Source organism: Vombatus ursinus, unplaced genomic scaffold (assembly GCF_900497805.2).
Source record: "Vombatus ursinus unplaced genomic scaffold, bare-nosed wombat genome assembly UNPS02009573.1, whole genome shotgun sequence".
Lineage (NCBI taxonomy): Eukaryota > Metazoa > Chordata > Mammalia > Diprotodontia > Vombatidae > Vombatus > Vombatus ursinus.
The window spans coordinates 28,759,810-28,784,995 of NW_020949351.1; the positions used below are offsets into that span (position 1 = coordinate 28,759,810).

The 25,186-nt window shown below is 39.2% G+C and overlaps 1 protein-coding gene across 9 annotated transcripts in view; it reads left to right on the top strand.

Annotated features, from left to right (window-relative positions):
- LOC114036074 (cytidine monophosphate-N-acetylneuraminic acid hydroxylase) overlaps positions 1-25,186 on the top strand; it is a 109,830-nt gene that overhangs the window by 71,212 nt on the left and 13,432 nt on the right. For 6 of the 9 annotated variants that reach the window (XM_027852469.1, XM_027852474.1, XM_027852475.1 and 3 more), the window contains 4 exons: positions 3,545-3,661; positions 14,201-14,316; positions 15,454-15,540; positions 17,698-18,085. In XM_027852469.1, coding sequence (XP_027708270.1) covers positions 3,545-3,661; positions 14,201-14,316; positions 15,454-15,529 — 309 coding nt within the window. In that variant the 3' untranslated portion in view covers positions 15,530-15,540; positions 17,698-18,085. Of the gene's footprint in view, positions 1-3,544; positions 3,662-14,200; positions 14,317-15,453; positions 15,541-17,697; positions 18,086-25,186 lie in introns of those variants that run through there. The other 3 variants (XM_027852471.1, XM_027852470.1, XM_027852473.1) reach the window with 1 other exon arrangement.

Consider the following 25,186-nt stretch of genomic DNA (forward strand, 5'->3'; position numbering starts at 1 on the left):
TGAACTTGAACACTGTAAACTTCATACCATTTAGAGTTACATCTCTCCTTGGAGATAAAAATATACCTATATACATCCACGTATATATCCATATGGAGATAGGGCTATATGGTGTGTCTTAAAAAGACTTCTCTGTCTTCATGCTTTTGTAGACTAGTCCTTTAGCTCTAGTCACTGCCATCAAGTGAGTGATGAAATATCTTTTGTAAGTAGATGATTAAGGGTAACGGTTTACACATTGGGGAAAGCATGGCTTTTGGAAAACAGAAAGCTAAGAAAGCCAAGTTTTCACAATCTCTTGTATATAAAGACTTTTTAAAAAAAATTATTTGAAGACTAGGTCTCTCTGTTGCTGTTCCCAGACAAGTGCTGACTTGGAACCTGAAAGGAGCTGGGATAGTCTAGCTACCAAAGGCTTTTCTGCTGCTTGAGCTCCAAGAGTAGGAGTTACCCTTCTTTGAATCATGGCCTCCTTTGGTGAAACCTATGGATGCCTTTTCAGAATGTGTTTTTAAATACACAAAATAAAATACAAAGGAAACCAATTATATCAAAATAGTTATAAAATACTTATTGAAAATTCACAGCCCCTGTCCCCCAAAATCTACCAATGGATCCCTGTTCTAGAAGAACCCCATCCAACAGAGAGCTCTTTCCCATGGTCCCACAGGTAGCCTATCCTGTCAGGTAGAATAGATAATTTTGGCCCAGGCTTTGGGCACCCCAGGGTGCCCAAATACTTAAACATAAACAATCTGTATTAGCATAGAAACCCTAGAAGTCTTTTGCTGGCTCAATAAAATGATCTCGGGGAGTCAGTATGTGGTGATTGGATAGTACAGCGGAATCTGTATGCTCCCTGAAGCATGTTGTCTCATTAAAAGACTTAACAATCTTCCTGAAGAGTAGCCTGTTCTGGAGAGATGTGGTCCACCTGGTATCTCAGACACAGTAGGCACCTGACTTTGGTTGAACTTGAACACATAGACTTCATAGCATTTGGAGCTGCATCTCTCTTTGAAGATAGAAATATTCCCATACATATACACAAACACATTCACATGCATGTACATATACATATGGAGAAAGAGGTGGAGATATATGGTATGCCCTAAAAACGCTACTCTGTATCCTCCTGAAGACTAGTCCTTTAGCTTTAGCTATTGCCATCAAGGAAGTGATGAAATATTTTTTTGTAGAGGAATAGAGCAACAGTAATGGTTTAGACATTGGGAAACTTGGCTTTTGGAGATGATGAAAGATGCGAGTAGAAATCTGGATAGCAGCTAGATGGGAATTCATTATTCCTTGAGTCTGAAGTAACTAGACTATATACAAATCATCCAGTAACATAGTCATTTATGCTGTCACTGAAATGGGCCAAATAAATTCTGATACGCGATCATTAAACTGACCTTTTTGTTGCTTCCTCTCCTCTCTTGTCCTTTCCTCTCCCCCTCACCCATCTCCTCCCTCCCCAAAACCCCACCACTCGTCCCTTTCCTCTCTCTTCTCTCCTCACCTCCCTCCCAGCAAGAGCATCATAAACCCTCCATCTGGGACTAAGATTTATAAAGATTCTTGGGACTTTGCACCATACTTGCAAACACTGAATGACGCTATAGAAGATGAAATCTTTCTTCACTCATCCTGGATAAAAGAGTACTTCACTTGGGCTGGATTTAAGAATTACAATCTTGTGATCAGGGTATGGTAATAAGGAGTGCTATGATGTATCTTCTGTTTTCTACTAACTTTTATTGTGCTTTATATAGTTTACATTAGTTTATAACACCCTGATTTGTTTTTGACTAAGCATTTCTTGTACACTGCACCCAGTTCCTTATGACCAGGATAGCTTCCTGTATAACTGTTGAATTTCGGTTCATCCCTTAAAGTCCAGCTGAAATACCACTTCCTCCTTGAAGCTCTGTCTGACCTCTCTCCCCTTGGCAATGATCTTTCTCCTCTCAGGCCTCACATAGCCCTCTGTTTTGTACCTTTCCCCTCATTCCCCACCCCTGCCCCCATTAGGTGTTATTGGTTATTCTAGTTCTCCACAGGTGTCACTACCTTTACAGCACTGTAAGCTGTATGGGGAAGCTACTGCTTCATGTCTAAACTTTGAGATTCAGCTGAACCTTGCCTCTCCCTCAGTGCCTAGTACTGTGCTCAGAGACATGGTAGGCCCTTAATGTTGGTTGAACTTGAACACTGTAAACTTCATACCATTTAGAGTTACATCTCTCTTTGGAGATAAAAATATACCTATATAAATCCACGTATATATCCATATGGAGATAGGGCTATATGGTGTGTCTTAAAAAGACTTCTCTGTCTTCATGCTTTTGTAGACTAGTCCTTTAGCTCTAGTCACTGCCATCAAGTGAGTGATGAAATATCTTTTGTAAGTAGATGATTAAGGGTAACGGTTTACACATTGGGGAAAGCATGGCTTTTGGAAAACAGAAAGCTAAGAAAGCCAAGTTTTCACATTCTCTTGTATAAAAAGACTTTTTAAAAAAAATTATTTGAAGACTAGGTCTCTCTGTTGCACTCAGGCTGGAAATACAGTAGCCATTCACAGGCCCAGCCCCACTGCTACAGATGGTTTGACCTGGTCTGGTTTGCCTCTCCTTAGGCAGCCTGGTCATACCACCACCACCTCAAACACACACCAATTTGTACACTATGTTGGTGCCAGGCATAGTACACACACCTCACCAGCTTTAACTCTACTGAAGCTCAGAACTCCCAGAAATCAAGCATCTCTCATACCCAGCCTCTCTTGCAGCAGGAATTAACACCACCTCCCTCCCCCAGGATATTCTTTAAAAATAGTCAATTTACTTTTAAATATAATTAGCTTAGGAAAATAATACCAAATAGGGACCTTCTAGTTTTGAGATTCTATGATTATAAGCAGTTGGAAATTTTGATGTTAAATACTGCCCTCCTCCCCAGGATACTATTTTGTCACTTATATTAGATTTCTTTAATTTCTCTCTCACCTGTTTTGTTTTTGTTTTTTGTTTTTTGTTTTTCCCTTCTTCTTTCCCTTGCTCAGTCTTTCTCTGCCCAGTTCTGTCCTTTTTCCTAGAGTGGTCTCTTTTTTGTAATAACCTCCTCCCCCCCTCCCCCCCACCCTTTCCCCTGAGTTTCCTAGATCAGCCCATCTTCTTCCTGGGCTTTCCTCTGCCTTAGAGTAGAGTCATGTATGCATGCCATTTTGTCTCAGTTACAGACTCATAGAATTTGAAAATTGAAACAGAGCTTCATAAAGCTGGATGGACACCGGCTCTTCTCTAAACCATTGCATTTATTCAGAAATAAAATAAAGCATGAAGAGGAGTTGATATGTCATAGGAACTTTTTGCAGGGATCCACAAGAGTGGATCCAAAAAAAACCACTCACCTTATTATCAATTTCCCATCCAACCTTGCCAACATAGGCTGCTTTTTCTTCTGGGAGTTTGATTTCTAAGATCTTAATAACCAATGGTGAATAGTTTGTTTTCTTCTTATTGCTCTCTCTTTTCCATAGATGATTGAGACAGATGAGGATTTCAACACTTTGCCTACAGGATACAACTATCTGGTTGATTTTCTAGATTTATCCTTTCCAGCAGAAAGACCAAGCCGGAACCATCCATATGAAGAAGTAAGAAACAATCCCCAGGACGCTTGCTTCCTCTGTAACCAGCAGCAAAGAATTGTTGCTCTGCTACTCTCCTTTATGTATGTCTGTACTGTTGGAGGCATCCTCCACTATGCCATTTTCCCATCTCACATATAAGCAACCAAACCCCTTATTAGCAGAAGATGCTAGGGTTGCTACATAATCATTGATGCCTAATTCCTTTTCTCTCTGTCCTATTGTTGTCTGCCTCACTGAGTTCCTGGTGTCCTTTAAGAATTGTTTACCATCTGCGATGCTTATGGTTCTAGAGCTGAAATGTACCCCAAGGACCATGCATTTCAACAGCCCTTAGGTTAGGAAACTGAGGCTCAGGGAAATCAATACAGACTTACAGAGCTTTAACTATATGCAAATCTAAGTCACTGAGCTAAGTAGATGTTGTGGGGGATACAAAATCCTATAAGATACAGATCTTGCCCTCTCAAGGTTATAATCCTTACCCCAACATGCAATACCTTTGACATAAAGGTAAGAATATACCTGATGCAACAGATAGGTTCCTAAAATCTGTGTAAATCACATTTTTCATATAAAATTAAATTTAAAATATTTTAAAACACTTTGCTTCTTAAAGCAATCCTGTAGTAAACACTTTTATAAAACTAATAATCACCATCTCATTTATTAGTTTGTAAAATCTGGATTTTCATACATAGTACAACCTTGTTATTGCTATTCAGGTATGTTGAACTTTAAATAATTCTAATACATAGAAATCCAGGTTTACAAAAACAAAATTAGCTTTAAAAGGAGATTAATCTTAGATTACATAAAATGTAGTCCCCACCCCACCCCACCCCCACTTTTGATATTTCATCAGATCTGTGATTTCATTGATGTTGGTGCTCTCTAACAATGCAAATTGCAGAGTCCATCTATGACCTTCCATCCTGTCTTTTATGTATGTCATCCTGAAATCCTTCCATAGGCAATCTACCCAATGTACCAGTGACCTTTCTCTAGCTCTCATGACTTTGCTTGGATAGCAGTGGCATGTCAGTCAATTATATTGAACCTTGATCTTGCCACCTGACCAGCCCACTTTCTTCTCTGGCTATATTCTCACCAATAGCATCCTTTTTACTGTTTCTCTTACTTAGTCAGTCAGTAAACATTTTTAAAGCATCTGCTATGTGTCAGGAACTGTGCTAAGCACTGGGAAACGAAGAAAGGTAAAAAATAAAAGTCTCTTAAGGAGATCACAGACTAATGGGGGAGGTAATGTGCAAACAACTATGTATAAACATGCCATATATAAGATAAATGGGAAATAATTGAAAAGGGAAGGTCATAGAGTTAAGGGGGATCAGTAAAGGCTTCTTGTTGAAGGCAAGATTTAAGCCAGGAGGTGGAAATGAGGAGGGAAAACATAAAAACTGGATATGGATTATCCATCAGCAAGAAGGTCAATGTCATTGGATCAATGAGTATAAGAGAAAGGGGGGACTATAAGGTATAAGAAAACTGGAAGGGGGGCAGGTTATAAAGGGCTTTTAAAACCAACCAGAGGATTTTATATTTGATCCTAGAAATGATAGGGAGTCACTGGAGTTTATTTATTTATTTGTTTATCTATCTATCTATTTATTTTTAAGCAATTGGGGTTAAGTGACTTGCCCAGGGTCACACAGCTAGTAAATGTCAAATGTTTGGTCTGAGGCTGGATTTGAACTTAGGTCCTCCTGACTTCGGGGCCGGTGCTCTATCCACTATACCACCTAGCTGCCCCCATTGGAGTTTATTGAGTAGGGTAGTGACAAGGCCAGACTTGTGTTTTAGGAAGATCACTTTAATATATCAGAGGAGGATGAATTGTAGTGTGGAGAAATGTGGCAGAGAGACCAACCAGCAGGTTATTGCAATAGTCCAAGCATGAGGTGATGAGGTCCTGCATCAGGGCAGTGGCAGTGTCAGAGGGGAGAAGGGAGTTTATGTGAGAGATGTTACAAAGGTAAAATTGAAGGGCCTTGGCAACAGATTGAATGGGGGGGAGGGGTTGAGAGAGTGAGGAGTCAAGGATGACATGTAGATTGTGATAGGAGGTGCCTAGGAGGATGGTGGCACCCTCAAAAATAGGTTGGAAGTAGGGAAGAATTTTGAGGGAAAAGATAATAAGTTGAGTTTGGGACATTTTGAGTTTGAGATGTCTGTGAGACTTCAAGTTCATTGTTGAATAGGTAATGTGAGATGCAAGTCCAGAGGTCAGAAGAGAGTCACAACTCATGGTTGGTAATATACTGTAGTGTATTCATGCCACCCATGTGACCCTGTGTGACTCTGGGTACTTAACTTTCTTTGCTTCAATTTGCTTATCTGTAAAATGAGCAGGAGAAGGAAATGGCAAACCAGTCCACTATCTTTGCCAAGAAAACCCCAAATGGGGTTACAAAGAATTATGTGACTGAAAAAAACAACTTAATATGCCAGGTACCATCTTGAGGCTTGGGGATATAAAGACAAAAATGAAACTGTCCCTGTCCTCCAGGAACTTCCATTCAAGAGAAACAACTCTGACGTGATCTCCAGGAACTCATTGACCCCAGATCAGGGCTTGTTTGTTCTCAAAAATAGCTCAGTTTTAATTGACTGTAGTTTCATAGGAAACAAATAGAAACATAGGAAACTAGAGAGAGCAGCAGTGCTGAGAGGCCTCAGTTTCCCCTTTAAAATAAGATTCAGCTACTTATTGCAGTGGCTAGAGTGCCAGACCTGGAGTCAGTAAGACTTATCTTCTTGGGTTCAAATTCAGTCTCAGACAATTACTAGCTGTGTGACCCTGAGCAAGTCATTTAACCCTCTTCACCTCAGTTTCCTCATCTATAAAATGAACTGGAGAAGGAAATGGCAAACCAATCCAGTTATCTTTGCCAAGAAAACCTCAAATAGGGTAATGAAGAGTTGGACTTGAGTGAAACAATTGAACAATTAATGAAAAGGTTGGATTTGATGGCCTCTAACGTAGTTTCCAGCTCTAAATCTGTAATCCTGTGACTCAAATGTGCCTGTTTGCTCATTTTGCAAAATAAACAAAATTCCAGTGGCCAAATGTGGTCCAGTGCAACTACGAGACCTGGATACTAGTCCTTGTTCTGCCATTAATAATGTGCCAGTCGCTTCATCTTTCTGAGCTTATTGTAAGATGAAGGCATTGGACTGAATGAATCATCTTTGGTTTTAATATACTTAGTAAATTCTACAGTATCATTTGCTTAAAGAGAGGTACCTTTGTATTTGGACAAGTAAACAATGCCGCTCAGGGTTCTGCTGAACAGACTCACTCTGGCATTGCAGAGGGGGCATGACTTCATGCAGGGCCGTGTGCTATTGTACTGACAACAGCGTTCTAATTTCTCTCACTATGTATTATTTTGTGGTATTTTTAAGCCTGTGAAAAAAGTAATGTAGGTTAAACATGGAGCAGTAGGGTCACAAATCAAACATTGTCAAGGACAAAGTAAAAAGGAAGGGTAGAAAAGAGATGAGACCCTCAAAGAATAAAAAGAATATTTCAAAAAAGAGATGCTGCCTCTCCTTTGGCGTATGCAATTAAAGAATCTGCAATTACATACAAACATAGAATTATTCCCAAGGCTGGCAGAGTTAGGTCTGTAGTGGACAAATTTCTGAAACAGCTACGTTTATTTTGGAGGATGGAGTTGATCTTTTGTGATTAGCAGCACATAGATATCCACAGATATCTATGAAACCAAAGCACTTATAAAGTGCCCTTTATAAAAACAAAAGTGAATAACTCCTTTATAATGACATGGAAATAAATAAAGGATATGAACCTCTGAGTACTTAAAGTTTTTTTTCAGAAAAAGTGTTAGCTTCCCATTTGTGTGTTTTCCCTCCCTCCCCTTCTCTGGAATTCTGCCCTACTTCAAAAGAAGCTTGAAGGGATAGATATCTGCACTGGACCTGTGATTTTATTGGTATAAGGAGCTCCTGCGTCAAGAAATTCCCTGTACAAATGCAGGTAGGCACCTTCTCTACAAGTTGCAGTCTTAGGGAGTTGTGTTATTTTTGTTCAGTTGTTTCAGTCGTGTCTGACTCTTTGTGACTCCATTTGGGATTTTCTTGGCAAAGATACTGGAGTGGTTTGCCATTTCCTTCTCCAGCTCATTTTACAGATGAGGAAACTGAGGCAAACAGGTTTAAGTGACTTGTCCAGGGTCACACAGCTAGTAAGTGTCTGAGTTTGTATTTGAACTCAGCTTTTCGTGACTCCGTGCCTGGTGCTTTATCCACTATACCACCTAGCTGTGGAAGGAGTTGTCTAGGGACATGGAAAAATTAAGTGACTTGCTCACCAGGCTCATACACCCATGCTTTCTGCCTTCCAGTCCTGCTCTCTGCCCATTTTGCTATGCTTTCAGATTTAAAAATGCAATTTCACTCCAAAGTATTTATCTCTAATGGCGTCATTTTGTTAAAAAAAAAATCAACTTCGTCTTCTGAGAAAATATTATCTTTGCTACAGACCTATTGCTGTATTAGGCAAATTTATAAAGGAAACCTCGGAGCCTTCAGTCTTTTGGCCTGAGGCTTAGGAGGCAAAGGGTGAAGGAAGCCGTTTACCATTTGCGGGTGGTGTGTGGTTTGCTTTTGATAACTAGCAGTCCCACATCTGTTCAGACTGTTGGTGGCTTAGCTTCCCCCTACCCAGGTGACAATTTCACAACCCCTAGGCCTGAGGCCTAAATCTGGCACAAGGTGTTCACCTTGCTCTTTGCTTGTGATTTGCATGGGACTTCTGCTCTGACTGGTTGCTGTTTCTCTTCTTTCCCTAAGCAGATAAAAGTCCTCTTGTCTTAGGCAGGAAGGAAAAGGTATATGATGTCCCTAGAGTTGCTACTTGCCAAACTTTCTGACCTTGGGATTGGAGATCTGGGTTTTCTGCCTGTGAGTCTCCTAGAGAGATACTTAAACAGTGGCTGAGGATTTTGTTCAGTTTCCCACAGAATTCTACCCACCAGGACCTCCAAAAAACACCTAGCATCAACTTCTCAAATTTCCGGAGGGCACCAGCTAGCTAGATTGACTGTTGCATTTTTTTAACCTTTTATCCTGATCCTCAGACCCTCCCCTGATGCCAGTGATAATTTAATATTTTGCCTTTATACTCTCTTTCATTTCATGAGAAATAGGAAGCTGCAACAGATGAGTGAGGAAGGGCACTCCAGTGAATAGCTGGGACCCAAAGGGCCCTTTGCCTATCTTCCATTCAACAATTGAATTCAATGGGCATTTTCAAGAGCCTGCTATATTCCAGGCACTATGTTAGGAGCTGGATACAAAGGCAAAAGCAAAACAACACATATGCTATTGGAAATTAAAATTTTATTTATTTATTAAAATTTATAAAATTGTTTTTTTTTTTAGGCAATTGGGGTTAAGTGACTTGCCCAGGGTCACACAGCTAGTAAGTGTCAAGTGTTTGGTCTGAGACTGAATTTAAACTCAGGTCCTCCTGACTTCAGGGCCAGTGCGCTATCCAATGCGCCACCTAGCTGCCCCTTATAAAATTGTTTTTGAAAATCTCAAGAAACGGAAGCATTCCTAGAGGTCTTCAGGCACCCCCATTTTAGATCAAAACCTATTTCAGTCTAGTCAGTTGTTAGTTTCTGTCTCTGCTCCTCCAGTAACTATTTGTTTTTATTTTGCCTATTTTTTTTTTGTGTTTGCTTACGTTTGTATGTGGTGTTTACCTGCTCTGCAACTTTTGGTCTGAGAGCTGTCTAGCTCACTGGGAAATTAATTGGCTTGCTCTTGGTCACACAGCCAGTATGTGTCAGAGGCAAGATTTGAACTCCGGTCTTCCTGACACCAAGGCTGTCTCTAACCATTATGCTTACTGCCTCTAGAACAGACCTGAACAAACTGATCCTTTTTTCAAGTCAGAGTCTCAAAAATGATTCTCTTAGGGTTTAGTGTTTCCCCATTCCTTCCTCTCCTTAGGAAAAGGAAGGTGTTACGATTTGGTGGGAAAAACATGGAAATAGAACTACTTATTATTAAATAAACTACCTCTTATTAAGTCTTCTACCCATTCCAGTTATGGCTTCGTGCTCTCTACCACATCTGGTAGGGAGCAAGAATGACAGAGTGAGGTAGACACATGGAGATTAGAATGTGAGCTCCTTGAGGGCAGGACCATGTTTTTGCCTTTCTTTGTATCCCCAGCATTTTGCACAAGGCGTATCACAGAGTAAGCACTTAAGAAATACTTGTTGCCAGATATCTCTGGCAAGTATGAAGATCAGCTCCCCTCCAAGGCAAAACCAGTTTTGAATTTAACATAAGAGAATAGGACCTTCTATTCTCTCCCATTGAATGAACCCAGCTGGAATCATAAGGCCTTCCCTATTTCTTCTCAGAATATTTCTCAACATTCAGACCTCCTGGTTCCATCTCTTGTTTACATTTATTACCAAGTTATTAGCATGTACCTGAATAGTTCTTCCCCCTACTTCTGGGCAGTAATTAGCTTAATTCAAACACAGCTCATCCTTGAGTGCATAACCAGGTGAATGTTTCCACTTGGTTATGGGGCCTGAGACAAATGATTTAACTTCTCTGAGATTGTTCTTCACCTGTAAATAAGGGATAATAATATCTATCCTGCCAACTTCACAGGGTTGCCTTAAGGATCAGATAAGTAGGTGAAAGCTCCTTGTAAACTGCAAAACATTATACAAATAGAAGGTGGTACTGTTATTTATGATTATTCTTAATAAATAAGGTAGCAAGGCAGCAGAGTTGATAGAGCTGCTGGACCTGGAATCAGGAAACCTGGGTTCAAATGCAACCGCAAACACTTACTAGTTGTGTGACCTTGAGCAAGTCTTTTACCTCAGTTTCCTCATCTGTACAATGGGGATATTAATAGCATCTACCTCCCAGGGTTATTATGAGAATGAAGCAAGATAATGTGTTTAAGCTTTAAAGTGCTAGATAAGTGCTATTATTATTATTTTTTAAATTATTATTAGAAAAGTCATTGGATGGTGTTGAGATCATTCTTAACAGAGCCTTTAGGCGAAGGCTGTTGTACTGCCTATTGAATTATTCCACTCCCCAAATGGCAGCTTTGGAGGAGTGTGATAGCCAAGGCCCATCTGGAATTCTATAGTGCCTAGGAGAACCCAACAAGAAGATAAAACTTGCAATATAGCCTTTCTATTCCAGGGTCCAGCTTTTCTATGAAGGAGTTTCCTGAATCAGTTGAAAAGTCCCGCTCCTCTTCTTTAAATGTCTAAGAATAAACAAGAAGCAAACACTGAACAGCCTCGACATACTATAAAAGCAAAATGACTAATACCTTCAGATCCATCTTAATCACATGGAAACTTGATTTATACTATTTTCCCAAAGTTCTCAGACTGTCCCTCTGTCCAGTTCTCCCCAGAAACTTATCCTACTAGAACTGTTGCCTCAGTTATAGAATCTAACTTACAAATTCACATTTGTAAAGCACTTTAAGATTTACTGTGTACTTTACAAAAATGCTAATCATCATTCTCCCTGTGTGATTTTCTCATGATTTTTTTTCCTCATCGAGGATCTGCTCCTAACCTTAACCCACATCTAATTTAATTCTCCCCAAACATGAACTGTAAACCTGTGCCTCTGGGTAGGTCCTTTTTGAGCCATCATCATTATCATCATTTGGTATGAAGTAAGGAGTTAATAAAACGTTCCTCAGTCCTTTTATGGAATTGTCATACTTTAGCCCAAATGAGCTAACCACCACCAATCCTCCCAGGGCTTTTGACCTAGTTTCTGCAGAATTATATAATCCTAAATTCCAAAACATTTGAAAATGTACTTTCTTTGGCCTTGGCCAAGGTCACAATAAGTAAATATCCTATTGGAATGATATAAGAATGGGGAAGCAAATGTAAGCATTCTGGCAGTCTGACCTATCTGCTTTTAATATGTGTTAAAAAAAACCCAAACAAAAAAATTGCCTAAGTTGGGATTGTCAGAAAGTTTATTGCAATGAAAGTAGACCCTCCTTATAAAACATTAAGTTAGGCTGCCATTGTGAGTTCAGAAATATGCAAAATTTTATGTAGCATCAAAGAACCAAAACCATTTACAACTGAGGAAGAAGCTTTTCATGCCTCACATATTCTAGGAAAGAAAGTTGTTATTATCAATTAAGTTATGTCTGATAATTTGTGACCCATTTGGGATTTACTTGGCAAAGATACTAGAGTGGTTTGCCATTTTCTTCTCCAACTCATTGACCTACATCTTTTTATATATATGTGGAAGCATATGCAAGGAACTCATTATGAGTTGAGATTGTTTCATTCATTTTATTTTTTATCTTCAGTACCTAACACATAGTAGGCACTTAATAAATACTCATTGATTGATTGGTTGTTACTTTTTTAACAGGCTGCAATATCCCAAGTGACCATTAGAGGGCAAGCCTACTATTCCCTGAGCTACTCTCCCTACTCCAACTTTAACAACCTTGGCTCAAATGCAGATTTATTTAGCTCCTGGGTGAGCCGGTTCAATCTACAGAGGGATGAAGTGAAATGTGAAAATATGAAATTTACTATTTATATTCTACTTAGTGCTCTTACTTCTTAGATGAATTCTACTATCTTAGGTCTTTTCCCTCAGTACTCATAGATACATTAAATATATTTGATCACAAAACTTCTAATAACATGGAATTAAGAAAGAAGGTAGAAAAAGAAATATAAATTCTTCCCCCAGCACTACTGTCCCTTCTAGATCTTTGATTTGGATAGAAAAATGCCTTAGCTCATAAAAAGAATAGGGAAAGGAAGGACTTTCACCTTCCTATCGCCTCTTCCCCACTGCCCCATGAATTTAAAAAATGGAGGAAAGAGCTTATTGATTCGGAGCAATGCCGGTCATGGATGTGATTCTCACTGCCTGGCTTAGCTGCTTGGTTGCTCCTGTGTCCAGGTCACCACTGCTGCTTAAGCCATCAATTATTGTCTTCAAATTGGTTCTGTCTATGAAAAAGAGGACTACCAGTGACCCCCGAAACCACCGGTGATCCTTTCCCATGTCAGGCTCTCAGAAACAGTTCTCTCTCTCTCTGTCTCAACTCTGCTCCTCTATCTCCCTCTCTCTTTCTTTTTCTGTCTCTGCTTCTCTATTTGTCTTTCTGCTTTTCTCTCTTTATGGATAGAGGATAGGTTTTATTTAACATGACAGGAAAATGCAAAAATTTCATCCCCAATCACAAAAATGGTCAAAACAATTCTTGACCTCAAATAGTCCTCTTTCCCTCCCCTCAGACCATATAGTCCATATAAGTCCAGAGTACCAGAGAAGGGAAAAGTCCAGGTTGCCCTATCTTTAGACCTTTACTCTATCTCATCTAGGATGAGGAAGAACATAGATTCCCAGGCTTCTTTCCAGGGAATTCACTCTGCTTTGGCTCGAAATCTCAGGGTATTTCCTCCTGTCTCTACCTATGTTCTTGGTGAATGAGGCTATATATTCCGTTTGTTATTATCCTAACTATCCTATTATCCTATCTACCTATGTTCTTGGTGAATGAGGCTATATTTTCCATTTGTTATTATCCTATCCTATCCTATCTCCACTCTCCCTAGGGAGGCAGAGATCTACCCTTCTCTTGTCCTCTCCCAGTCTCCCTATTTTGATGAATATTCCATCTCCCTTTGAAAGTTGAACCCAATAGAGTTAGTTTTTCACAACATGTCTACTATGGAAGTGTTTTGGATAACTGCACACATATAACCTATATTGAGTTTCTTGCCTTTTCAATGAGGGTGGGTGGGATGGGAGGAAGGAAGGAAATTTGGAACCCAAAGTTTCAAAAACTTTTCAAAAAATGTTTTCACATGCAACTGGGAAATAAGAAATACAGGAAATGGGGTACGGAAATCTATCCTGCCCTACAGGAAAGTAGAAGGGGAAGGGGATAAGAGAAGACGGGGAGAGATAGAAGGGAAGGCAGACTAGGGAAAGGGGTGTTCAGAATGCATGCCAACTTGGGGTGGGGGGAGGGGTGAGATGGGGTGAAAATTTGGAACTCAAAATCTTATGGAAGTAAATGATGAAAACTAAAAATAAATAAATTTATTAATTAAAAAAAAGAAAGTTGAGCCCAAGATCCAAGTCAAGTGTGTGAAGTACACCATGAAAATGCTATTAACTTCATAATCCTCATGTCTTTAGTAAGTCTGTGGCTGTGAACTTCCCTACCAATGCCAGAATAAAAGACCACTCAACAACAGGTATTTGGAACTAAACCAATTCACAGCTTTTCAAAGGGAATTTCACACTTTGTTGAAGAGATAGTAGAAGGGAGAGAGGAGATTGCCCCCTACATCTAGGCACATGCCTGGACATGTCTCGCTACACTGTGCATTCCCCTGCCACCAATGGCTATTGCTTCCAGATTGTTAATGTTGTGGTAGCCTGTACCCAAATGCACAATGTACATCTACAATGTTGTTTTATTGTCCATTCCAGATAAGAAGCCGGGTTGGTGTTATCAGGCATGTGGTGAAGCATGGGTTGCTCTGGGATGACTTATATATAGGATTCCAAACCCGACTCCAGCGTGATCCTGACATTTATCATCATCTGTAAGTATGAAAATCATCTTCCCCAAGGGCATTTAGAGGTACGCTCGCAAGTCCATCAGTAACTGACAGCTTATATATTTTGGTTTTAGAACACTGGAAAGGTTCTAATGCCATCCACAATACCTTGTATTTTATCTGCTGGCTAATGCTTGGAACTCTCCCCTTAGAACTTTTTGTCCTTTGACAAGGCTTTGTTCACCCACTAAAAGGGCATGATTTAAGCTATCACTCATTTATACCTTAATATGAATTAGTTCCATGATTTGTTGTTGTTTTCCCCCAAAAACAATGTTGGGTTTTTTTTCCCCAGAAAGCAGGTTTTGATGTTGGAAGAGAGGTAGAGAGTGTACAGGCACTGAACACACTAGGGGAGAGAATACCACTGGGGTTGGCGGGGGGGAGGTTTGTGGGAAGAGGCTGAGGAAAAGGCAAAGAACCAGGAGACTGGGCCTGCTGAAGATCTACTTAGCCTGCTCATGAAATTTTGCCTTTGGCTGGCATCCTGTACAAGTTGAGGGGATAAATTAAGCGAGGTACCTCTTTTCTGTTTCCTGATCATGTAGCCTTCTAAAAATAACCTTGATAGGAATCTATATAGTATTTTCCATTTGGTAGTATAGTTTTAAATTTCATAATAAAAAAATTTGAAAAGGGTCACCTTTGTTCTTTGTATATTGCTAAACAAACATCCAATGAAGGGTAAACTGCCCTTCACCAGCCAACACATTTCCTGAAAATGCAAGGGCTGTTTGTTGCATCTTTACCCATCAAGGTTTCCATTAGGACCCCCTGCCTCCCAAGAACGCTGAGACACCTTGAGACAATAATAATATTCAAGTACTCTTCCAAGTCCCAGTCTGATGCTCAATCACGCTATGGAGGCGACTGGGTTCTTAAAGGTGTATCAGGTTTACTTAAAATCAGTATATCTGTTTCTTATATCAATCATGATAAAAGAAAAAAATTCACAGTAATTACTTGGTGTTGCATGACCTTCTGCTGCGCAGAGTATGGGATGCTATAATTATTCTCAGAATATTGCTATATTTTGTATGTGATTGAGGGTCAGCCAGTAAGCACATCCTAGCAATGAAAGAGCAATTAAAAATACTTGTCATATTTCAACTTTTCCCCTAGGTTTTGGAATCATTTTCAAATAAAACTTCCTTTAACACCACCAAACTGGAAGTCCTTTTTGATGCAACAAGGATAGACTACTGCATAGTAAGTCATTTTGTGGAATCCATTAATTAGGAAAATATCTTTATTATGTAACAAGATAGTACAGCTTCAATTTTGTCTTATCTCACTCATATTATATAAGCAGGGATTGTGCGTGTAAGGGAAGTGAATACCTTTCAGGAGATCAATGGAAGTGGTAGCAGCAAGTACTAGAGAAAGAGAGATGGGGAATAAATTGTAGTGCCCAGAGCATTGGACTAGAAGCCAGGAGACTGGAGTCAGAAAAAGAAATAATAGAAATAAAAATATGAATAAAAAGAAGAGCCCGAGAGATGGGGGGGGGCAACCAAAGGAAAAGAGAATTTCAGTAAGGAGGGACTAGTCAAATGCTGAAGAGAGATTAAGAAGGATGAGGACTGAGAAAAGACCATTATATTTTTCTGTTAGGTTATGGGTAACCTTGAAGAGAGTAGTTTCAATGAAATGATAGGGGTAGGTTTTTTTAGGAAAGAAGAGAATTGAGCTTGTTTGTGGGTAGAGAGAAAAAAGCCAGTGGGGAGAGAGATTGAAGATACTGGAGGAAAGTGGGGACAGGTATAGTAGGTAGGTTTAGGTTCCAGAATAAGAAGGAGGGGATGAAATCCAGGACACATATTGAAGGATTAGCTTTGGAAAAGAGAAGCCATTTCTCTTGGTCTGACCTTGGAGCCCATTTGAAATGGCTGACCTTGGAGCCTTTGCCTCCAAGGAAGAGTGGAGAAAAAGATTGATAAAGATACAGAGAAATATCGGTGCTGTGAAGAGAATATGGCAACATGTAAAGAAAGAGTAGGATTGAAAAGTTTGAGCTAGATGGTCTTAATATTTTTAGGAACACAAGAGGTGAAGTCTCTCTAACTAAGAGTTAGGTAGGCTAAGAATAGTGTTAGAGGTTTAGAGCAGATACTGAGGAAAATTCTGTACTTGACAAGAGATGAACAAAATATTCCCTGAATAGTAGTGAGGGCCCAGCTGGGTTAGACTGAAGCCAGTCAGTACATTTTCTTGGTTGTATAAAGTGGACAAAGATAGGGTCCAGACCTGTGTGATTCCATTGGCATTGGGAACTCTTAGGTGAGGAAACTCCTACCAACTCAGATTAGGAGCATCTCTGCAACTTGTAGTCTTAAAGAGTTCCCTAGAACAGTGAGAAGCCAGGGGGTCACACAGCCAAGTACTAAAAGCAGGACTTGAATTGGTCTTCATGGCTTCAGCACCAGCTCTCTGTCCACTCTGTCAGGTTGCTTCTTCAACTATCTAGAATAGTTGCTTAATAATTAAAATTTTTTAAAAATCAATTTACATAAAAAACACTGGCAGCCTAGCAGCACGAGCAGAGAAAGCAGACACTAGGACTGACCTGGGATTAACCTGGTTGGCATAGTCAAAGGTTAAGAGGGCAAGGAATTCTGGGCTGCTTCAGAGGGCAGCATTGAAATGGCTGACCATAGAAACTAGGTTGAATAAACTAGGTTAATTCGTATTAACTAGGTTAATGAATCTATAATAGTAATAACTAGCATTTATATAGCACTTTGTAAAGTACTTTACTTATGTTATCTCTTTTAGAAATTGGAAGGGGTCAACAGATTGGAAGCTTGATGAGCTTCCAGATAGAAGCAGTTTCAATAAGTGTAACCAGGTAGAAATTATGGAAGGTATGGTTATTGTGGCCATAGGAGGGAAGATCCAAGTTCAAATTTGAGATTTTGGAGGTGGAACAGTTCCAAGTTTTGAAATCCAAGATATTCCCATCTGGTAGGCAGCTAAAGTAAAGCGAAGTCTGTAGGAACTGCAAGGTCAAGGAATTTCAAAGTCCATGTGTGAATGTTGAAACAGTTTCATTGTGGAGGTATTATTTCTACTTTAGTAAAGGAATCAGGAAAATTCAAGTAGTGCAAATCTGAATGATTTAGTCAATATAACATAACGAATCTGCAAAAAGCCAGGAGAGCACAAAATGTGATTCATGCTTATACCCCAAAACACACCACGTCTCTCATATACTTTTCACCTCATCTCCTAGAAGAAGTACTTTGAATTAAAGAGGGGGAGGGGCAAGGGAAGATACTTGAACTTCAATTATCTTTATTACAAATGTAGAAATGACTAAAATGAGGCTCCATATTGTTATTTATTCCTAACTTCTCTAATTCACAGGAATCTCACACAATATGAAATGTGAAGAATTTATTGACATTACCTTCTGAAGAGCCAGTTACAAGATAACACTAGTCTCATTATGAAGCAATTAATATTGTTAATAGTTGATTATCATACTTTATAATTTATATGATCTTTTTCTTTTTGAGACACATTTTCTTACATACATACTGATACAACTGACATTAACAAATCCAATGCTTCACCAAAATGTCAATCTCAAGAATTTCTTGGTTATTCAATCCAAAATACTCTGTTCAAATATTCTCAAACCAGAAAGAGAAACAATGCCTATTGAAAACAATTAGATAACTTATTTAAAAACAATTGTTGAGTTGCATTTAACAAACATGTATTAAAGGCAGCTAGGTGGTAGAGTAGATAAAGTGCTGGATTTGGAGTCAAGACCTGTTCAAATCCAGCCTCACACACTTACTAGCTGTGTCACCCTGGGCTAGTCATTTAACTTTTTTCTGTTTGTCTCAGTTTCCCCATCTATAAAATGGGGTTAAAAACAGCACCTAGTTCCCAGGGTTGTTGCGAGGATAAAATAATATTTGTGAAGCACTTAGCATAGTCGCTGGCATGTAGCAGGCTTTTAATTAGTGCAATGCAACTAAATTCAATTCAATAAACATTCAATAAGCACCTACAGAGTGCAAAGCTCCTTCCTAGACACTTAAAGTGAGACAAAATGAAGCATATGAGAAGTAGAAGAAAGGAATTCAATAATGGATCCAGGAATGGGGTAGAGGTGAGAAGGGAAAACAGAAGAGAGCTAGGAAAGGGATTGAGGGCAATTTTATATAGGTTATACATGTTCAATCATCATATGATTTTAAAAATTATTTATTTAGTATTTTATTTTTTCCCCAATTACATGTAAAGATAGTTTTAACATTCATTTTGAAAATTTTGAGTTCCAAATTCTCTGCCTCCCCTGCTCCTGTCCCCCTTCCTTGAGAAAGTAAGCAATTTGATATAGGTTATACATGTGAAGTCATGCAAAACATATTTCCATATTAATTATGTTGTAAAAGAAAACATAGACCACCCCCCCCAAAAAAAAACAGGAAAAAGGAAGAAAGTTAAAAAAAAACATGCTTCAATCTGTATTCAGACACCATCAGTTGTTTCTCTGGGGGATGGATGGCATTTTTCATCATAAATGCTTCAGAGTCTTCTTGGAGCATTGTATTGCTGAGAATAACCAAGTCATTCACAGTTATCATCTTAAAATATTGCTGTTATTGCATCACATGATATTTAATCACTGTCCAGATTGAGGAGAGATTTGAAGGAAATAAGCTCAAATGAGCCAAGGAAAATCATGCCTAGAAACACTATACCTTCAGTCAAACTTGTACTAGTTTTACCTCTTTTTCTTGGACAAAATTCATGCTATAGTTGATGAAAGCCACCACAAGGAGATAGTGAAATTAGTCTTCTAAAATGTGCCTGGTTCCCAACTTGACAGTAGTAATAGGACTGAAGTTGATCATTTATGCTTAATTATGACAAATACTTAAGTTATCGGTTTATTCAGGGACATTTAACTTGTAGGTTCCTGCTTGGAATCTGGGAGTTCTGCTTTGTGATTAATCCACAAAGCAAGGTATAGTATTTATTGAATCATAAATTTAGACCAGTGGACTGTGTAATAGAATATATGGCAAAGCAGTATGACGTTTTCATTTTGGTGAACTTCCTTCTCTACCATTTACATCGTATTTTAAAGCTAGCAGCTTAAGAGTTTGTTCCATGGGAATTTTTTTTTGTTATCTCGTCATTCAGCTGAAAGACAGTCAACTAGCATGTAGTCAACCAGCATTTATTAAGTATCTTCTGTATGCCAGGCACTGTGCTAATCCCTGGGGATACAAAAAAAGGCAATAAAACCTAAAAAAAAAAAAAACCCCAAAAAACAAAAAACCAGCAGTCCCTGCTCACAAGGAACTCACAATTAAATAGGGGAGACAATATGCAAACAAGCTAGATACCGGATCAACTTGGGGAAGGCACTGAGATTAAGGAGGATTGAGAAAGGGTTTTTGTAGAGGATGGGACTTTAGCTGACACTTGAAAGAAGACGGGGAAGCCAGAAAGAAAAGATGAGAAGGGAAACAGCCAGTGAAAATATTGAGTCAAGAGATGGCATCATGTGGGAGAATCAGCAAGGAAAACCATGGTATTGGATCACAGAGGAAGGGGCAATTGTAAGGAGGCAGCTAGGTGGCTCAGTGGATAGAGTGCTGGGATTGGAGTCAGGAAGATCTGAGTTCAAATCCAGCCTTAGACACCAACTAGCTGTGTGACCCTGGGCAAGTCACTTAACCTCTGTTTGTCTTAATCCACTGGAGGAGGAAATGGTAAAACACTCCAGTATCTTTGCCAAGAAAACCCCATGGACAGTATGATCTGTGGGGTCACAAAGAGTTGGATATTACTGAACAAGGTATAATTTGACTAGAAAAGCAGGAAGAGTCCAGGTTATGAAGGGCTTTGAATGCCAAACCAGATTTTATATTTGATCCTGGCAGCAAGCAAAGAGCACCAGCTTTACACTGCATGTGTAAACTTGGACAAGTCCCTTAATCTCTCTGGGGTTTAGTTTCTTCATCTATAATTAAAAGATTGTACTAGATGGTCCCTAAAGTCCCTTGTAGCTCTAAATCTATAACCCTGCTGGATTACTCCTCACTTTCCTCACCTCCTCTTCTGTTCCTGACCATTCTTCATTTAACCGTATGAACTTGCCTCGCATCCTTGTTTCTGCCCCCCAGACAAGTGAAATCATGCTGAATGTGATGAATTCAGTCCAATAAATGTATTAAACACCTATGCACAGAATGTGGTGTTCAATGCCTTAAGAGAAAATGAAAGTGCACTATTTTTATTACTTTTTGTCATTTGTATTTGAGAGAAAGATTGGTTTTGAATCTGAAGCCAGAGTCTGATGAACAAATAACCACATATGGCTTTATTTGGGCATTATTTGCTGTGATTAATGTGGAATAGTGAAAGTGATGCTAGCATTGGTGACAAAAGATCAGGGTTTGAGTCCTAGCTCCATTGTTTAGTTGCCATATGACTGAGCAGGTCACTTATCTGTGGGCCTCAGTTTCCTTGGATGTAAATTGGAGGTCACAATTTTCAGTACCACCTATTTCATATGGTTGTTGTGGGGAGACCCCTTTGTCAATGTGAGCTACTTTGTAGAGTTTGTTTTTAAAAACAAACACACAATTCTTTATAGTCTCAATTCCTTAATTAAATAATCAATCATTCATATTCAGAGAGAATACCCACAGAAAGACTATCTTTTTTTTTTTTTGGTGAGGCAATTGGGGTTAAGTGACTTGTCCAGAGTCACACAGCTAATGAGTGTTATGTGTCTGAGGCCAGATTTAAACTCAGGTCCTCCTGACTCCAGGGCCAGTGCTCTATCCACTGCACCATCTAGCTGCCCCCAAGACTATCTTTTTCAAAATGTTATTGACCAATGGTAACAATTTTTAAAATGCGCTACAAACAATCACAGTATTAGCAAACAAAAAATTAACAAACAACATAAGAAGGAAGCCGCAAATAAAACCTTGTGATCTGAACAATTTTTGTGCTGAAAAGAAATCTTTGGCATAGTGGATGGAGTGCAGCTTTGGAAACAGTAACATCTGTATAACTGTGTACATCTGTATACATCTGTATCACTGGTTTCCTTCAAACCCCGTTAAAATCCCACCTCCAACAAGAAGCTTTCCCCATCCTTATTAATCCTTATTAAAAGGCCCTCATTAGGGCCTTCCTTCTGTGACTGTCTCCAATTCATCCTGTATGTGACCTATTTGCACATAGATGTTTGCATGTTGTCTCCCCCATTTGTCTACGAACTACTTGAAAACAAGGACTATTTTTGGCCTTCCTTTGTAATCCCAACCTGGCACGTAGTAGGTACTTAAGGAATATTCACCAGACCATATGCTATAGAAAAATTGCTAATCTGCATTTGTGGAGGTAGATTCCATACTAGGAATTTTACACACTAGTGAAATTACAGGTTTGGCTCCAAACATATTTACATATACAATTTAACAAAATAACAAAAATAAAAATTAATTTAATCAATGTCCTCCTCATTCCACTTTAATTTATTAAAAGTATTTAAATCACACTTCCTTTCTGTGTACTCGTAGTTACTTTGGGAAAAGAAAATAGTAAATGTGGCAAATAAATCTATTGGGAGCTGTAATGAAGTCATTGTGTCAGCAGGTGGCAGAAGAACTCCATAAGATAAAATCATGGCTTGGCCGGAGGCTTGATCTACCCTTGGACTTTTTCGGAGGGTGCTGTTAGAAGCCACCAAAAGATCCATGTGCCATGTTTGTTCTGGACTTTGTTCACCTGTAAACTTACTGTGGAGCTAGTATTCAGAGGCAAAATGGAATGAATTCAATGGAATTTATAACCCCAAGCACTCAGGTTCTAATTCATTAGCTACAACTGCAGGATGTGTGGATATATTAACAGGTCAAGGGAAATTTTTGGAGAGTATCTCATCTGGTAGGAGATTTGGCACGCAGATGGATCTGATTGGTCAATCTTCCAGCATCATCAGAAAACAGGTTCTTTTTTGAGTGACACATGGTATGCATGAATACATGGCAAAAACAAGAAAAAAAAACACAAAAAAACTTTTCCGTAAGTCTGGACCATAAAAGAGGAAACTCAGGATTTCTGAAGTCCTTTTCACCTCCAAATCTATGATCTACCTCCACAACATAGACCAAGCACATTCCTGTTATGTCAGGCCATTAGACAAATTCCAAGGGCATTAGGCCAGTCCTACTGTCTAGACCATTGCAGAAAGTATAAGTTAAATCCTGGGCCAAAAAAGAAAAAAATTATTTTGTCTTCTGGTCTGATCATAGCATCCTAAGACTTAGAACTGCAAAGGGGTTTAACTCTGAGAGAAGCAACTAGGAGAACCATGTCTAATGAGATGGTAGTTATAGAGCTTGATGGCTCCTCAGTAGGGTACCACATTCCAACAGCCTGGACAGCCTGGGATGCTGGCATCTTGCTTTCAACCTGAAGCACCCCCCTCCCAGAAGAAATTCCTGAAGTGAGAACCCATAGTCACTGGGGTCACCCAAATCCTGCTCAGTGTGATGACCTTGGCCTTGGAATAATTTTGTGCCTGTTACCATGTCAAATGTTCTTTGACATATTCAATGGGTGTCCCTTCTGGGGAACATTGTTGTTTATGATTTCTGGATCCCTTTTAGTAGCAGCTGGGAAAAAAGGCACAAAAACTGTGGTCCAAAGCAGTGTGGCCATGAACATCCTCTCAGCCCTCAGCTTCTTAATTAATAAACAATTCCTTATTTTTTCAACAAAGAATTATGTATTCAAGATATATCAATGGCATTTTATCAGTGATGCTCATTTTCACTGTGACTGAATTCTGCATTGTTGTGCCAGTGATAGATTCTAGATGTGAAGCCATCAATAGTGAGCCTCAGATTATAGCTATCATGCCTTCAAATCCCCAAGCACTAGAAAGAGTTCAACTACAAAACCCATATGATAACCTTGCTGACAAATTTGACACATACCAGGTGTGAAACTTTTAGAAAGAAAACTCTTCAGCCAAGGACATCTAAGAAGACAAAAGGCAATCCTCCTTAGTGTCAGAATTTTTGCATTCTTTAACCAGAGTATCTCAGGGCTCTCTGTAGCCCACAGAGTGAGTCATTGATCTTTAACAATAATTTTTGTTTGAGCCTCTCTGCTTCCTTTCTGCCCTTTTTGTCATTTTCTGGAGTGGAACTCAAGCCCTGTGAGCATTGTGGACTTTTCACAGATGTGAGCCAGGGAGGAGAACCACACAGAATTGTGTTGATGGATGTCAGGAAGACACATAACTGCTCAACATACTGGTTTGCGATTAGATGGATATGAAAAGGGAAATGAAACCAACTCAGGGTCCTTTTTCGGAATGGAGGAGAAGAAAGGATTTGAGGTCAGGGCAAAGTTTCTTTTCTACCCTACTCTTGGTCCTATAGTATCCAGCAATTCATCTAGAACAACATAAGCTAATGAGAAAACCATATGACATAACCTCTTCCTATAAGTTTATTATATTTTAAGTACTACTTTATATCAACCCAAATATTCTAAAATAAAGTGAACTAAATCTAAGGTTAATTATACCTAAAAACAAAACAAAACTGCAAAGGACCTTAGAGATCATTGATTTCAGTCCCTTCATTTTACAATTTATACAAGAGAAAACTAAGGCCCAGACAAGCGGAGATCACAGAAATGGCCATCCTTGTTAGGAATAACACATAGCAACTGGGACATGGGGACTAAGACATATATTACCATTCCCATAAGAGACTTGACCATTGGAAGTACATTTGAAACCACCAACGCAAATAGCTCAGATCTCCAAAAAAGGTACGTATCTTATACTAACCCTAATCCTTAGTCCTCCAAATTCTCCAAAGTTCAGTTCAAGGTAAACTCCATCCAAAAGCTTTCCCTGATAGGCCATCTCCTTCTTCTTTGACCTCTTACTTATAGTCCATTTGTGCTTGTCTCTAATAGTTTTAGATGTTGATATTATACATCTAAGGAAATTGCACAATCGTTGAGGTGAGGACTCTTCTCAAAGTCTTTTGCATCCCTAACAGGGCCTCCCTTAATGCTGAGCACAGAGGATGTGTTCAACTATTGGTTGATATACTTCCTCTTGACTGGATTGTATCACATGTTGCTGATATACTCATTTGTCCTGGTTCATTAATTCAGTTCTATAATCATATACTACTAGGGTAAGGGAAAGGGAAAGGGAACAAGTATTATTAAGCACCTACTATGTGCCAGGCACTGTGCTAAGTGCTTTACAAACATTATCTCATTTTATTGTACAGAACATTCAGGCCCATTCTCTCATTTTATAGATGAGATAACTGAGGCCTACAGTGGGAAAATGGAGGACTCAGTGTCCCAGATGAAGAGTTCTCCTTGCTGATTTGACATTGACCCTTGCGGAAACCATGAGTAAAAAAGTAGATGGGAGACTCACATACCTGCCAGTGGTAGGTTGCTGAGTCTATGCATCTGAACTGTGTCCAGGACCTCCTAGATTTGGGACAGGGCTATAGAACACTTAAGGGCTGACCAAGACTGGGAGGAAGCAAAGGCATATAGCCTGATGTATCTATTTTATAATATTTGGTTTATTACTTTTGAATATATGTTAATGACTAAAATACTGTATACTATCAAGACATACTTGGATGGTAAACTCCATTAGGTAGTGCTGACCTGATTAGGATGTGTTGAAACACAAGGAAAAAGTGAAGAGGACAGTTGTCTGTTGAATGAGAGCAGAGTCAAGAGATTTAATTGGATAAATTTCCAAAGGTCACACCCCTATAATAACTAGAAGGGCACTGTCACCAACAAAGGGGTAAAG